At 33.3% G+C, this 17215-nt stretch overlaps 1 protein-coding gene across 4 annotated transcripts in view; it reads right to left on the bottom strand.

Moving 5' to 3' along the window:
* Positions 1-1595: 1595 nt before the first annotated feature.
* LOC126823370 (solute carrier organic anion transporter family member 4A1) overlaps positions 1596-17215 on the bottom strand; it is a 112510-nt gene continuing 96890 nt past the window's right edge. For all 4 annotated transcript variants that reach the window (XM_050552192.2, XM_050552201.2, XM_050552184.2 and 1 more), the window contains 10 exons: positions 12842-13298; positions 12224-12326; positions 8666-8787; positions 7980-8150; positions 6804-6893; positions 5277-5481; positions 4415-4580; positions 3224-3399; positions 2886-2950; positions 1596-2251 (listed from right to left, as the gene is read on the bottom strand). In XM_050552192.2, the coding sequence (XP_050408149.1) occupies positions 1923-2251; positions 2886-2950; positions 3224-3399; positions 4415-4580; positions 5277-5481; positions 6804-6893; positions 7980-8150; positions 8666-8787; positions 12224-12326; positions 12842-13298 (1884 nt within the window). In that variant the 3' untranslated portion in view covers positions 1596-1922. The remainder of the gene's footprint in view (positions 2252-2885; positions 2951-3223; positions 3400-4414; positions 4581-5276; positions 5482-6803; positions 6894-7979; positions 8151-8665; positions 8788-12223; positions 12327-12841; positions 13299-17215) is intronic.

Raw genomic sequence — 17215 nt, forward strand, 5'->3', positions numbered from 1 at the left:
TTATGTATGGTCCTCCTGCACATACTAGTAGGTCTATAATCACTTTTCCAAATCTAAGGTGCTATCCACAATATCCCATGCCACAGCGAGTGTCAACAAAATACTGGCTATAACACTGAGTGCACCAGTAGAACATGGATCGTATAGCCTATATAGTTGTTCCTCAACCGTTATCTCATCGGAAAGCAGTTTTATCAAAGTTGACATAAAGTCATATTATAATTGTTACAGATTTTGTTATTATTATTTTGCGAACCTCAAAACTACCCGACACAATTTTGGATTTAAGAAATGAAATGAGTTTAAAGGAGCTAAATCGCTAATATTTGGGACCTAGAAATTGACACATATAATAATGTAATCTGATTGTATATAAACAGATTTAAATTCAATTGTTTCCATTTTGATTAATTTCAAATCAGTTATGTCCAGCGAAATACGGCATGAATCTCAACCCTATTGCAATTTCTAGCATCTGGTTATTCCAGATATGGCGTCATCGTCTGACACGAGTTGTTGAATATGTCTAGCCTCGATCTTTCTGGTCACTTGTTGCAAATGACGCTAAAATGCACTATGGACACGATTCGTGTACCAATGGTAAAATGTTTATTTTGTCTTAAATATTGGATATCAGAAGCCTGCCTTTTCCTGGTAAGATCACAACATCAATGTTGATTTGAACTGACAAATAATTCGTTTTTTCTTCATGTAAGACTTTGGATGATATTGAGTTAGAGACTTAGCTGCTTTAACCTACTTATCTGCACCGACTCGGCTAATTTCAAACTGTGGATTTATGATGCCATTGGTAGGGTGCCCGGTGTGAGTAATTTTTCCTTACTAAAAGTGGTAGGCCTACTCAACACAGTGAATGTGCACACTTCAGTTGCTTGTCTCGAAGTGATTTCTGGCTAGTAACGTACTCGCTTTGAGTCTATAAATAGCCATCGCACGTGAAATTCTCAACACATCTATCAACTATTACAGCCGTAAAAAATCTATTGACGATTCTGAATAGCAGTAATATTTAGCTGTTTGGTTATTACAGCAGCTTTAGAAATTACGTTTGTTTTATTTTTAAATTGCTTTATCATTAACTATATCATTAGGAGCGACATCTTTTGGTTTAGTACAAATAATATCTCTGAAAAACTTGGGTTAGACAGGAACATGATATTAGCAGTAGTTTCATTTAACTTGTATAAGGTTCTTAAAACATTTGTCAAGTTGCCTACCGTGCGTGTTTCTAAATTCAATTTCTTGTTCCAGCTTTCTGTCATGTTTCGTAAAAAAGTTGTCTTGATTATCCCGGCCAGTCAATCAGACGGAGAATGGTCGGTAGACTTGTTAAGGGCATGTAACCTATTTTTTTTTGCTCAAAAGTGCCTGGATGTTATGGACGACACTCGGAACCATTTTTCAGTATATTATTGATTGATAATTAAATGGTCATAGCTTATTAAGTACATCATGGATCTTTATTTATGAAGACATAAATGTGCCAAACAGATTTAAGGATTGGTATATATATAAATATTGTGGTGTAATTGTCAAGCTATTAGGAGATAATTATTTATGGTGGGGCACCCTACCATAGGCCTAATCTACACAATATTTTATAACTGGAGAAACTTCAACATACATGTACACTGAGACAAGAATCCTCAAGAATTACCAGATACAACCCAAAAATGAAATTTATGATTTACAAAATATATGGAACTCTATGATATGTATATTTTTTTAGACAATATGATAATGTAATCAGTTGTTACATGCATTATGCATTCCAAATTTTACAAACAAATTTAAATATTTAAAATAATTGTTTAATTTTTTTTAACACAACATTATTTATGACACAAAACAAAGTAAAAAATATACAAATTCAACAACAAAATCTAAAAATCTCTTGTTCATTAACTTTCCTGCTCTGTTGATTTCTTTTTCTCTTCAGTATCTAAGTCCCCATTTGCAATTTTGCTATTGACACTAGAGGTCATGGAGGTTGTCATGGTATCAGTAGAGATTGCTGTCTCTCTATCAGGGGGCTTTTTATACAACATTAATGCAGATAAGAAGAAAATGACAGAGAGGATTTTCAAAACAGTTCCAAGAGCAAGTAAATTGTAGCTAAGCTGTTTATTGTCGTAAATCAAGCAGGCACCTTTATCCGAGCATTTTTTCTGCCAAAGGATACAGGTCAGATCAATTATTGTTCCGAATAATATTGGTCCGGGTATTGAACCTGAAATAGCAAGTTATCATCCATAAATATTATGAAATACAATGGATAGGGCTATTATGAATTTTAGTGTGAAAGATTTCACTAAGTCAGGGGGGTTGAATGGCCGAATGGTTAGCATGTGTGTGCTGTATAATACGTTCTGTCACTGAGTGAAGTGGCATGGTTTCAATTCCCCGGTTGTACGTGACAAGGAGTAGGGTCGCCTGTCCTACCTTGTGGGTTTTCTCCGGGTCATCCAGTTTCCTCCCACTGCTAAAGACCCCTATGCGCAAGCGAATTATTAAAATTGAACCATGTGTTAGTCCCAAAATAACCTAGTTTGTGTCGAGTGGACGTTAAACCCCATGTCTCTCTCTCTATCTTACTCTAAGTGAGTCCAAATATTGCAAGTTTCAGTCACAACACAAATCTACTCTTGGTTTGCTGTTTTAGTTATTTTCCTGAATTTGAGCATATTGGATATTTGTAAACATAAAAGTTTTTTACACTCTTCTAAAATAAATTAAGTTTACCTGGTCTTACTGCATAGTTTTTTGGGTAGTATATATACATATACCAACTTTACAGACTATCTGCATGTCAGAATGACTGAAATAATTTTGTGCCAATTGCATATTTTAAAAGTAAAACTCACCCAGACATCGAGCTATTATCCACTGAATCCCTAAACTGAATGTTCTCTGATGTTCAGGCACACATCTGAAAGTTTAAAATTTATCACTGTTTTTCAAATGATTTCAATTTACTATATACCTTGACCGAGGGTTGAGCATAAAATATTATGGTGTTTGGACACTATTGTAAAACATTGCTTAACAGCATTTTGTAACTCAGAGTATTATTAAAATTACTTAACGAGTTTAACATACTGGTAACTCAAATTGTACATGCCAGATGAAAATATTTTGAAAATTCCATTTCTCGATTTAGTAGACTCCATCCAACATCCATTTAAAAGAAAAAATAGTTTACCTTAATGTTGCTGATAAAGCAGGCATACTAGTTATAAATGTTAGAAATATAACCATGGTAAACATTGGCATAAACAAAGGTAGCCATGGACACGAACTTTCACATTTTCCTAGCTCTGTCATATAACTTGTTTCATTGGTGACAGTAAAATTCACACAGTCACAATTGGTATATTGCTGTAAAGAGAGTTGAAACTGATGCATGTAGTTCAAGTATTTGCTTTGTATCATATTGGCTGAACATGGCCCGATTTTTCCTTCAAACAAACTAGAGAGAGAGAGAGAGAGAGAGAGAGAGAGAGAGAGAGAGAGAGAGATGGGGTTTAATGTCCACTTACACAAACTAGGTCATTTTGGGACTAACACATGGTTCAATTTTATTTCCATAATTTGCTTGCGTGTAGGGGTCTTTAGCAGTGGGAGGAAACCGGATTAAAACAAACTAATACTGAACAAAACAAATAAATTTTATTTTGGAGTTTTTGGCTTAAAACTGCAAATAGTTGAAACCCAAATCTGTAAAATATGAATATTGGCTTTTTCCCATTACCTAAATTTTCAGTGTAGAAAGATACCTACTTCGCAAAACAATCAGCATACTAGATATACTGAAACAATTTTTAAAACGCTGACAGTTTTTTTTTTTAAAAAAAAGCAAATAATCATTGTGTAGATACTCATAGGAAATGAAATGAAATGGGATTTAACGTCCTACTGTTCTGCTCCGACTGGGCAAATGAAGACAGGCATACACCATACAGTTTTCTATGAGAGAAAATTTGCCCCAAACAGCGGCGCTACGGCCTACTCTTATATTGAATTCCAACTTCCCAGGGATCTTTTACGTGCACACCAATTCGTACACAGGACCTCAGTTTTCTGTTCCATCCGAACAACTAGACAGCTGTCCATTTGATACTCGTAGGATCTTTCCAATGAGGTATTAAGCTGGACAAACATAAATGCAAGTTTTTCAAAAAATCAGTCTGACATACCGGTAGTCCAAAACAAAGTTTGTGAGAACTGTAACCCCCATCCCCACCCAATAATTTGCAAATATTTGTTACTTAGATTAAATTTTTTTGTACCCATTTCTTGATCACTAATCTGACGGGCCCCCACATCCTGGAAATATGAAATTCCTTCCGACAGACCTGGGGTTTATATGTTCTGATTTATAATTATCTCTCACCTTTGGTTCTGAATTATTGACACGGGTAGAACATCCTGCGTAACATGGGGAAAAATACATTTTACCATCTCGTCCACATATTGGTGTATATTCATCTTGGGTACATTTACAAAGGGCATTACACGTATTGTTTAGTTGATCGTCACCTAAAAATTCTAGATTTGCACTGAAACAAACAACAGAGAAATAAGTTCAATTAAAGACATATTTCAAACTTATCATTCTTTAATCTAGGCATTTGCATAGCTTGGCAAATAGCTGGATTGACATTTAGTTGAATAAATACATTATAAATAAATTGCCTGACAATAAAACATAAGCCCACCCTAATGTATGCCAATAGATCCATAAATTATGATTTAAAACCAACCCAATTTGTAATATACTGTAAGTTAGTTTACTTATTTTTCCTTTTAATTGACCCTAGTTTTCATAAATAGTCAATGAAAATTAATTTCAAGTGTTTATAAAGAATAATAAGGGTGAAATACATTTGACAAATTACCAAGCTATAAGAAACCGATTATAGAGGAGTTATCTCCCCAATATAACTGACAGGAGTTGATGTCTACTAGCCTACAGGTGCAGTGAGCATGTCATTTGCCTGCCAGACCGTGTCATGAATTAATGTGGTTTTGCTTGACTGCAAAAGGGGGGAAGAATTTTATTTGACAAGCCAACAGTGAGGCTGATGTCCTACTACGGGGAAATCCCAAAATAAATAGATGACATATTCGATTAATTGCACGTTTCTCTTTTTCAAAAGTACTTAGCAATCAGACTGAACAGTTGACACTTTTTTGTATCAATGTGTGCGAGTTGCCTGGATTGAAATATATTGAATTCATAAAAATATACTGACCTACTGACATCTTTATCATACTTTATGTTGATACCAGCAAATGGTATATTGTCACAATACATAAAAAATACAAATCCAAACGGTATACTAATACAGGTAGATAACAGACAAAATTTGATGATAGTTGAGACTCTCCAATTAAACTTTTTTACAAGGAAACCACCTAACAATGTTCCACCACCACCAGCTGGTATGAGAGCAAGACCTGCAAACAGAATTTAGAATTATAATTTCATATTATAATTTTAGGATAACATGAATTGTACTTAAAGCATTATATTATATTATAATTTTAGGATAACATGAATCATACTTAAAGCATTATATCATATACTCTTCAAAAAAAAGGTAGGGGATATTCAGAAACAATACAAAACTGCGGAAATGCACTGCTGTTTTTATTAGAGGTAACCAGTGTATGTTAATAACAGGCCAATTGCCTATACATGAACATAAACAGTTCATATGGGCGGCAAAGAGATACACCGCCAAAAGTGAAAATGAACGTTTTTGATTTTTGTCTTAATAATGAGTAATTGCTCCACCAATCCTCAGACATTCAGAAATTCGTCGTGGCATGCTCCTAATCAACCGTCCAATCACGATTTGGGGCAATCTGACCCACTCCTCTTGCAGTGCCACGACCAATTCTTGCAGTGTTGTCAGTTGACGTTAACGTTGGCGAACACTCCTCCCGATCAAATTAAACGTAACACACTAAAGCAAAGATACGCTAGACAGTAAATCTTATGCAAGAACCGATAGGAAAGCAAACATGGATAGATAACCCAGCATGCGGCAGTTTTCATCAACTCTTCCTTGAAGTGTCAAATTTGACAATGAACCCCTTGAAATGAAATGAAATGAAATGGAGTTTAACGTCCTACTTTTCTGCTCCTAACCTGGGCTAATGAAGACGGGCATATGCCATACAGTGTGCTATGAGGGAAATTTTGCCCGGACAGTGGCACTACGGCCTACTCTTATATCGAATTCCAACTGCCAAGGGATCTTTTACGTGCACGCCAATGTGTACACGGGACCTCGGTTTTTCGTCCCATCCGAACGACTAGACAGCTTTCCTTGTCAGCCCCTCCGTCCTGCAATGAAACCCTTGCATGTCGCATGTGCAGCTCAGTGGTTCTGTTGGGGCGATAAGTTCTTCATCTGTGAACATACTCTCAAGGCATGTCAAATGCCCATACCTGCATAGGTATTTGCATTCAATATCCCCTACTTTTTTTTGGAAGAGTATATTATAATTTTAGAATAAAATGAATTGTACTTAAAGCATAATTTCATATTATAATTTTAGGATAACATGAATCGTACTTAAAGCATTATTAATAGGTTAATAGTCATAGCTGAGCATGGAGGCTTCAGTCACCAAAAATGTCCACTGAAATATGTTACTTTTGTTGGTGGGGGGGGGGGGGGGTGGAGAATTTAAACAAACAGTACAAGATGAAATGTCTGAAGTCTGGATCTTTGTACACAATTTTCCAAAAGAAATGCATCAAATCTTACCCATTAGTTGAGCAGACCAGCCAGATGAAAATGAAAATTGAGCTTCAATAAATTTTGGTGCAAATGTTGAAAACCCACTTAATAAAATACCTGTAATAAAAAAAAACAAAGGATATATATATATATATATATATATATATATATATATATATATATATATATATATATATATTTTACGTTAGAGAAAACGCACAAATTGCCAATTTTAGTGTTTGAGATAACAAAGCAGATTTCTGTTCAAGGAGCTAAATCGCTAATATTTGGGACCTAGAAATGGATACAAATGGGTCGCAACGCATATAATAATATAATATGAATGTATATAAACTGATTTACATTCAATCGTTTCCGTTTTCACTTTATTTTCGAATCGGTTATGTTCGGCAAAATACGCTAGAAGTCTCAACCAAATGGCAACCTCTAGCGTCTGGTTACTCCAGTATACACCGATAGTATTTATTGCGCATGCTCTCCAGATAAGAATATGACATCATCATTTGACATGTCTTGTGGAATATGTACATGTCTAGCCTCGTTCTTCGAGTCCCTTGTTCGAAATGGCGCTGAAAGGCATTAAGGTACACGATTCGTGTACCAATGGTACAATGTTGATTTTGTCTTAAATATTGGATATCAGAAGCCCATCTTTTCCTGGTAAGATCATAACATCAATGTTGATTTAAACTGTCAAATAATTTGTGTTTTCAATGTCGAAGATTTTGGATGATAATGAGTTAGAGACTTAGCTACTTTAACGCTGCTGATCATCATTTGAGATAATTTAAATTACTTGCAAATTATAATACTGGAAAAGGTAAACCTCTTAAGTTAATCAAAAATTGATTCAATTTTTCTCAGTATTTACAAAGATATGATAAATTGAAACATCTATGCAGACGATACCTGTTAGTGTTGCTCAATATCTTTTGATGAGTTTTTTTTTAAATCCCATAGAATTCATGCCAGAATATTACCTATGGTTGATATTTTGGATTTGTTTTCTTAAATAATGTTAAATAATTCAATTAATACATTTCAGCATGAATTAAGCTGTGAAAAAAAAGTTATTGCCTGAAAAATGCAGATGGCAATTTGTGGCCTTAAGTCTGATGCATGTTGTCAGTCAGCCCTGATAAAACCACCAGGGCGGGTCACAAAATTAAAAAGTAAACCAACCTTCACTAGCTGCCGCAAAATTTAAAAACATGAAAGTTGGATTTGATACAAGAAGTTTAATTGAAAGTAGTATATCTCTAAAGCCTCGCTTTAATCCAACTTTCTCACTATCATCTGCTCCTTCCTTATGATAGGCCTCTTTACCTCTTTCTGCTCGATATATACTAGAACCTGAAATTGGGAAAGTAACTCTAATGTCAAAAAGCACTCCAATTGACCAGATCTTCTGAAAACATGTCCAATCTATATCTGAGATAAACCTGATCTGATAGAACAAAGAACTTTTCTTTAAGATAAATACAGGGTACGCAGTGGCTGTTATGCACAAGGCAGGGTACACTTACCCTTCTATGAACACTTGTTACCATTCTCCATTATTAGATTTGATTCCTGTGAAGAGCCAGAGTACACAGCTGAACTTTGTATTTGTACAATTTGTAGCTAGAATCATTTGTGCTTGAATATATTTCCAGACATGCACTGATATCTCCATCTCATAATTAAAAGTTTTTAAAATTAACATCACCACTGGTGATTAATCAAGAAAAATGGTGCTTGGAAACTATGTCTTTGAAGTCAGACATGTGTATGATAATTAGTTCGAATTTGAACATTATGTTTCCCATGTCATATATAATTATGTTAAATTGATTGGCCTCACTTTATACTATTACAAAAGCATTTACCTGGTAGTGATCTTGGAAAACCTGACAGTGGTATAGCTGTACATAGAGCCATAGTACCACTAATAAGAAAACCTATCCACCATGCTCCAACCCATCTTGGATTATCAGAATCGATGGTTAACCTGTAAAATATACAAAGTACTGATATATAAAGATTTTATTGAACACAAGAAGTGAACAGTACTTTACAGTTTCATGACCACAGTAGAGTACCACTACAATTTGAAATAGTAAGGAACCTTTTGAAATTTGGCCAAAATAAAATGTTCAGATAGGTTGATCTTATCTATCCTCAATTTCATTCCAAAACCTCGTAAATCGGCATTTATCGATTTATCAACATAAAATACATCATGTCAAAAAATCAGAGTTCTGCAATAAATCTTGCATCTCGGCAACGTGTTATTGATGACGACGTTAAACACAAATTCACATAATAATTATTGTAATATCATATGATGTTTCATGGTAGGCATAATCTATAGAGAGTAGATCATATGGACGTATATTGTCATCGCCCCTGTCCGTCCGTGTTCCCGTTCAAATTTGGTTTATGGACACACAGGCCACAATTTTTTCAATACAGCGAGTAAAGTAGAGGTGAGCGATATCCCTGAAAACAAATATCGCAATATATGAAGGAGGCCTAAAAAAAGGAGAACAAGTTTATGTTTTATCGGTCATGCATGTTTTTATACGTCCACATTTTCATCTGGACGTATATTGTCATCGCCCCGGTCTGTCCGTGTTCCCATTTAAATTTGGTTTATGGACACATAGGCCACAATTTTTTATCTAATTTTTACAAAACTTGAAATGTTTAATATTCATGCATAACAGACCTTAACTTCTTGGATTATGGCCCCCAAAAAAATCAAATTTCAAGCTTGTGGAACCCTCTTTTGGTCACAATTTTTATCCGATTTAAATATATTACCGTTACACCATATTGACTATTGAGTCAGAATTCAAGAAAATTGGACCGAAACTGCCCAACAAAGGCCACTTCTCTTATGCAAATATTGTAAAGTATGCCATACTTAAATTCTATGTTTATATCCCATAGATTTGGGTTCCTTTCAATACTTGCGAGTATCAGACCCTAACTTTGTGGATTATAGTCCCTGATTGTATGAAATATCGCTTTTTATAGTTTGTTTTCTGTCAATCTCTTGCAAAATTTGGGCGTATCTTGCATGACAACTGCTTGTTAAGGTAGAGATTATCTATTTCTAGTTACAAAATAAGACATTACCTGTCTACAGTATATAGAAAATTCAAAAGCTACTGCAATAATACTGGGACACAATATATTTCTCAGTCGAAATTTTACACATTTTCACATGATTTTTTTTTTAAATTTTAAAGCAAAAAAATCTTGGGGAATCAGTCGAAATTTCTCATGTTGTTGCCAATACCCTTATTGTTAGTTACCCCACTAAGTATCCTGACGTATCTGCAGGCAATATCCCTCAGATAAATTACCCTACTGAACATGTAGACCTACCTGTAGACCATACCCCTCAAATAAGTTAACATACTAAATATCTAGACCTAATTGCCACAGTAATACATGGAAACTACGGTAGACAATACATATATGATACCAGCGACAGGCTGATCTTTGCTCCATTTGGGGAATGACAGGGTTCTCTCCAGCCAGACTCAAATTTTTTTTGAATAAACTGATTGTAAATGGTGCTTTCCAGAGTATATCCTGGTGTTTTTAGCTTATGTATATATCTTAACAATTCATCAAAAACAACGTAAATTATCACTAGGCAAGTACATTAACCAGTTGAGGGACGCCTGAAACTACCAAACTCCTTTTCAGTCCATCCGTGAAAAGGGAGGGGAAAGATAGGACGTTATAACATGTTGCAATTTCCCGCATTACTTGATTACTTTAATTATCAATAAAAATATGCTGTATAAAATGATAATTCGTAAAAAAATGTTTCTTTTTATACAATGAATAATTTATTGTTACGCCGTGTAGAAAGATATGGTGTTAAAACATGTTGCAAATTTCTATATTACATGGGTAGACCTTATCATATCATATACAATTGGTATATTTTTTACAGTATAAAAAAAATAAAATGTTTCTGTTTTATCCAATGAACAATTTATTGTTAATTCGCATAGAAAGATATGGTGTTAAACATGTTACAATTAACAAATGGTATATTAGTCTAGTATTTTATAGCTACAAGCTTTAAGAAAGCTTACGTTTAATCGAAAATTCCAATAAACAATTTATTTTTATGTTGAAAAGAAAGTGCTACAGGTGGTAGACCATATTAAATGCTGTTTAAATGCATATTTTCATAAATTTTGTATGCAGATAGATTATTATATGGAAGTTTCATCTGGATAGAAAATAAGATTTTGTGTGAAACAGGTGTCCTGGAAACAAATGGCTTCACTTACATCAAATGTCTGGTTCTACAAATAGTATTTGTCCCTTCCCATGCGGAACAAACATTTCCGTTTCATCAAAATTCCAATACACAAATTATTTTTAGTTCTAAGTCTTCAACTCAATATCATCCACAATCTTTGACATTGTACAACCAGGAGCCATAATCCAGGTCTAAAATGTCGAAATGGACTGAGATATTTGGGATATAAAGATATATTTTAAGTTTCAACAAAATCAGATAAAATTTGTGACATCTATAGGGTCCACAAACCTTGGTATTACATACTTTTACACTATTTGCATACCAGGAACGGCCATTTTGTCAGGCAATTTTGAACTCAACTATCATTAGGGTGTAACGGTTTTACATTTAAATGTTTTTTAAATTGGATAAAAAATTGTGATCTCTAGAAGGCCCACAAGCTAAAAACATAATCCAGGAAATTACAGTCCAATATGCACAAAATTGGAAAAAAATTGTGACTTCTAGAGTGTCCACAACCTTTGCGTACAAGGAGTGGTCATTTCGTCCAATATGCACAAATATGGAAATGAACCAAGATTGTTGGATTATAATCAAACCTTTTAAGTTTTATCAAAATCGGATAAAAATCGTGACAACCTTTGCATTCACGGTGCGATCATTTTTTCCGGCAGTTTTGGTCAGATTTTTATGAAATTTGAACTCAACCTTCATTGATGTGTAACGGAGATATATTTAAACATTTTTTTAAAATTGAATACAAATTGTGACTTCTAGCGGGTCCACAAGCTTAAAATGTGATTTTTTTAACAATCAGGTACCATAATCCATTTAGTTACGGTCCAATACATGCCAATACTGAAAGGATTCAAGATCTTTGGGATATAAACCTATATTTCAAGTTTCATCAAAATTGGATGAAAATTGTGACCTGCAAATTGTTGAAGGACAGACAGATAGACGGATGGACAGACATCCAGGGGCAACGACAATATACGTCCACATGAAAATGTGGGCATATAAAAATTTAGACATATATGGCTCATTTTCTTTAAGGGTTAAGAAAAAGATTTGGCTCTTTAACCTTCACAAGCTGGGCTAAAATCAGGAACTGTCTCAAATGTACTTTTTATCTAAAACTGATGCTTACGTATTCAAATCGGTGCTGCCAATATCTGTGTATATGTTAAGAAATTGTCCACCAACTAAATAGCCTAAAGCTGGTCCCAAGATAGCAAATGAATAAAATATGCCTGAAAGAAAAAACAAGATAATAAAACACAGCAATTTACAACACATTAATTTTAATTAACTTTTTCTTAGAAACATATTATCCTATAATCTGTACAGCAAGAATTACAAATCACAGTTTTGCTTGTACAAATCATGTTGTTCATTTTGATTTCTTTCACTTTCCTAGTCAGAATATCATAATGAGAGTCCTGGTTTTCATGGTCCAATTTCACTGTGATGTTGGAATCATGTTTGTAAGAGCAAGCCTAGTCGAGGTGTTGAATTTAGAAATGAATTTAGGAATGTGTTTAGGAATATTTATGCATGTATCAGACAATACCATAAACAATGATCAGCTCACTACTGTTTCCGAAAAGCTACATTTTTTGTGCTAACAATTTTTGAAAAGGTAAGTCATTTCTTTACATTTTGGCAAATCATACCACTCATTTCTTAGTCCTGCAATGACCAAGTTTTTTGAGTGGACTTCTATCTCCTTTTATTTCTTAAAATAAATCAAATCTCATTCACTTACCAACATAAAAAGACGAAGATCTTTGAGGTAAATTTTCATCCAGGTAGGTAACTCCAAGAGTATATAACGGTGCAGCACCAGCTCCGTGCAATAACTGACCGAGAAAGAACACATATTTATAATTGGAAAGACTGGAAAATGATTCACCAGTTTCACAACTGTTAGTAACATTATCCAGTACTCTGCACACATTTTCTGTTGTCCCGTCCACATGGTACGGGTCTGTGGTAAAGTGTGGTAAAGAAAAAACAAAGGAGCCAATGCCCAGTACTAAAACTCCTATTCCTAAATACCTTGGCTTGATTCCTTGTCCTCCAAAATATGTAATTGGGATCAGTAATAACACCGATGCTATATCGTAACATGATGCAATAGTTCCGGATTCTGTAGAACTAATAGAAAAACGTCTTTCGATGTTGGATATCACTACATTTACAAATCCATTTACTACCATTCCCTAAAAATATATACAAAACGAAATTAACCCTAAACATACTACTATACCATAGATACAATTTTTATGAATTGACTAAATGTGTCAAGATTATAACAGGTATCATGTACACAACATGGTATACTTTTACCAGAACACCTAATAATAATAATAGGCCCATCTTTAAGATGGATTTTGTCTTGTTGTGGGTTCACATAGCTTATAGCCAAATTCAGTTTCACATTATTGGATTGAGTTTTATTCATGCATTGATATATTGTGTGAAGGTCTGTTTGTCTGCATTGTCTATTTATGGCATAGAGAATATAAAATTATTCAATTATATATTGAACCAGGAACAAAAGAAAAAAAGCAATTTCATACAAATATCTACAATAGAATTATGCAAATTTTTGCACCATTCAGCTTAAAGGATATATTCCCTCATATTAGGTCATTGTTTCACTCTTTAATTCTTAATGAGCAGGAAAAGTCAATTTATAGACTCCTATCAAGCACATAATAATTTAAACAAGCCAACAGTGAGGCCGATGTCCCCCGCCGAAATCCCAAAATAAATAGATGACACATATTAATTAATTGCACATTTATCTTTGTCAAAAGTATAGGGCAATCAAACTGATTATCCATACTTAAACTAAGCATAAAATGTCCAGTCAAAGATAATATTTATGGTAAACAATACAATCTTCCCTGTATTTGGGATATGTTTTACAATTGATCTAGATCTTTAATCACATGCCTAAATACATAGTGTAACCATCAATTGTAAAACATATCCCGAATACATGCTGGGATCATATTTACATTGTGTTTAAGTCTAACAGCCAATGTTTTTTCTGTAAAAAATCTTTATCACTTTGGTAAATCTTGCTTTATTTATTATGTGATAATTGATTGGTTGTTAAAGCATTTGTAAACCAATAAAACTTTAATTTGACACAAAAAATGATGTTCGGTCCAGTGTGGTGATGTTTTAAAGACGTGCAAAAGAAGGTATTGTTAAGGGAATAAATTGGTACACATAAATTTAAAGATCAAGTGCAATTTAAATAAACTGTCTATCATTTGATAAAACTTAAAGTAAGAAGCAGAGGGCTTTCACTCAAATTCACAACTTTTTAAAGGGACAATTACTCTTGCTGGCTTGTATCATCAATTAATTGGAATATTGGGACATATTATTTAGTTACAACAAGAGTGGTATTGAGCCTTTAAGACCATGTTCATTTATCATTGTGCCAAAATAGCGAAAAAAAAACCCCAAAGTTTCAAGTTGCTCCACGGTTTTAGTTTAAGTAGTTTTGTGATTAACTTAACAAGTGTGGTACATTTTTGTCAATTTTCATTTAATTAAAATATAAGTCTGCTGGTGGCCATGTTAAGTATTTTATTTACCATTTAAACATGTTAGTAAAGGCTGACAGGTGGTAACTTAACATTTGGTAACTAAAACTGGTAGTTTGTGTTGATGTATTGCTATTCTGAATTGTGTCTTCTATTTCATTTGTGGTGAATCTTGTTGTGGTTACTCAGTTTTTCTGAATTTGAAGTTTATATTTTGCGATGGATTGTGCTATTGTGCTTGATATATATTTGTATGTACTTGTTTCCACCCTCATTCATTGTGATGCTGCATGAAATCTACCCTGGTTTTTGCAATCTGAATTCATGAAGTAAAAGCCCACAATTACAATACATTTGCATGACCCTTCCAGACACAACCTTTTTATAGCAGAGAACATTTTTTGACAGTCTGTAAACAATTGGCACAAAATCTTTACAGTAAAACCTTTTATCTAAATATTTACAACTGTTAAAACATGACCTTATTTATCATAGATAAACATTTATTTTTAAGCAACCAAAATCATTTTTTGGTGTCAAAATATGTTTTCCACATCAGGACAATGATATATCATTTATAAATAGACACAAAATGTATTTTTGAGTATTATTTAAAAAATTCTACAATATGGCTTTTAGAAATGTAAAACAATCCTTCCATGTCCAGTGAAAAGACAATTAACACTATAAAAAGTATTTTTAAGCCAAGGTTCAGGTTACATATAAAAATCTATGAGGAGGCTAATAATTAAAGTGCTCACCAAAATAACTTTTGAATATTCCTAGTTTCATTCAAAATTTTGATTTTTGGCACAAACAGTAAATAAAATAATTCTAACCGATAACCTTAATGAAGAGCACTTTAACTTTTCAGTCACAAATAAAAAATCTGACAGTTTTTAAAGGAGCTTATCATTTTTTATAAATATTTATACATACAGCATGCATCATCTGGCAAGCAAAAAAACAGGTTTAATGTAATAGATTTAACATACCTAACTGATAAGGTTACCCCCTAATTCTAATAAAATAAGATAAGATTTTTGCTATCATGTGTGCCAGACAAACCAGATTTTTTAAATTAGTTTCTATGTTTTTATTTATGATATTAGAGGTTGAGACCTAGCCCAGTAACACAGTTAATGTGCAGTTTATTTTGTTTTGAAAACAAATCGCAATAATATAAAGTTTTGATAGCAAACAAAATAAGATCTCCAAGAAATGATATGTGAGAACTATAAGGAACTTTCTACTGGTTGTTTGTATAAGAAAACTAAGCTCCCATATGCAATTAAACATTTTGATCAAAGAGTTGACACAACAGAATTTTTGTTTTTATTTTCCTTGAAAGTTATACTCTGATTTGAAATGATAGGATGCTGGCACATATATTTTCTTTTGTAGGTAATTTGAGCATTCACACCACTTAAAACTGATCAAGTTTAACAGCCTATGAAATCGGATTGTCTTCTGGTTCTATTTTAACATTGTATTATACAAAACGTGGACTGGTAATCAGATGATCACATTAGTTGCTTAACTGATTGCAATTGAACATAAACACTGCGTATAAATCTCAAACTAATCGGATGATAACTTGAGCGCTAGGATGGATGGAGGAGGGGGGTGACAATATATGTCCACAGAGGGCATATAAAATTATATTTAAGAAATCAAAGGACTATAATGGTTGAATAATCTGATTAGGTTTCTGTATCATTCTTGGATGTGACCAATATACATCTATCATAAAGAGTACCATTATATATGCTTTTATAAATTATTGAATAGGTTTGATTTTTAAGATATTTATGCCTTTTCAAAGAGCATTCAAAACTTTTTTTTCAGATCAGGGATGTTGAGCATTTTTCATTTTAATGTCATTATTGACACCCTACTCATAAAATGACCATACATTAAACCCATTCTTTTTCATAGTTAACATTAATTCTGAATTCCATTTAAAAGATATCCTCTCAATGTTAAAGAACAAAGCAATCTTTTGGATATTAACATACTTCTAAATATAAATAAATGGCTTTATCAGTACCCAAAATCCACAAATTTTGTTTTATTTTAATCTTTCTATGACAAGGGAAATAACTCAATTATATCTTTGTCCTGATAACACCGATAAGCATGATAAATGGTTTCTGCTTGCTCGCAGTTGTGTGGCATCAAATTAATTTTGTATTTTTTTAGCAATAAATTGTCAAGTAATCTAATTTAACTTATGTATCTGTACTGTGGACATTTTATCTCCAGATTTGATGCAGAAAAATATAAATATATATTGAACAAAAAGTCAATGAAAAAGAAACCAATTAGTTTTAGGGATCAAGCTGATGGTGTAAGCCATTTTGTTTCCTGAGATGTGACATAAAGAGAATATTTGCCTGCCATGTGCGAAATTTACATGGATTTGAACTAGCATTAAACCATATACCAATCAGATTATGCATCAATTATTCAACCAAAAACTATATATAGATCTTTTGTTGTGATCAAATTTTAATGAAAGTGTAAAACTGACCCCTGAGAGAGAGAAATGGAGTCGACATATGGTACCATTT

Source organism: Patella vulgata, chromosome 1 (assembly GCF_932274485.2).
Source record: "Patella vulgata chromosome 1, xgPatVulg1.2, whole genome shotgun sequence".
Taxonomy (NCBI): Eukaryota; Metazoa; Mollusca; class Gastropoda; family Patellidae; genus Patella; species Patella vulgata.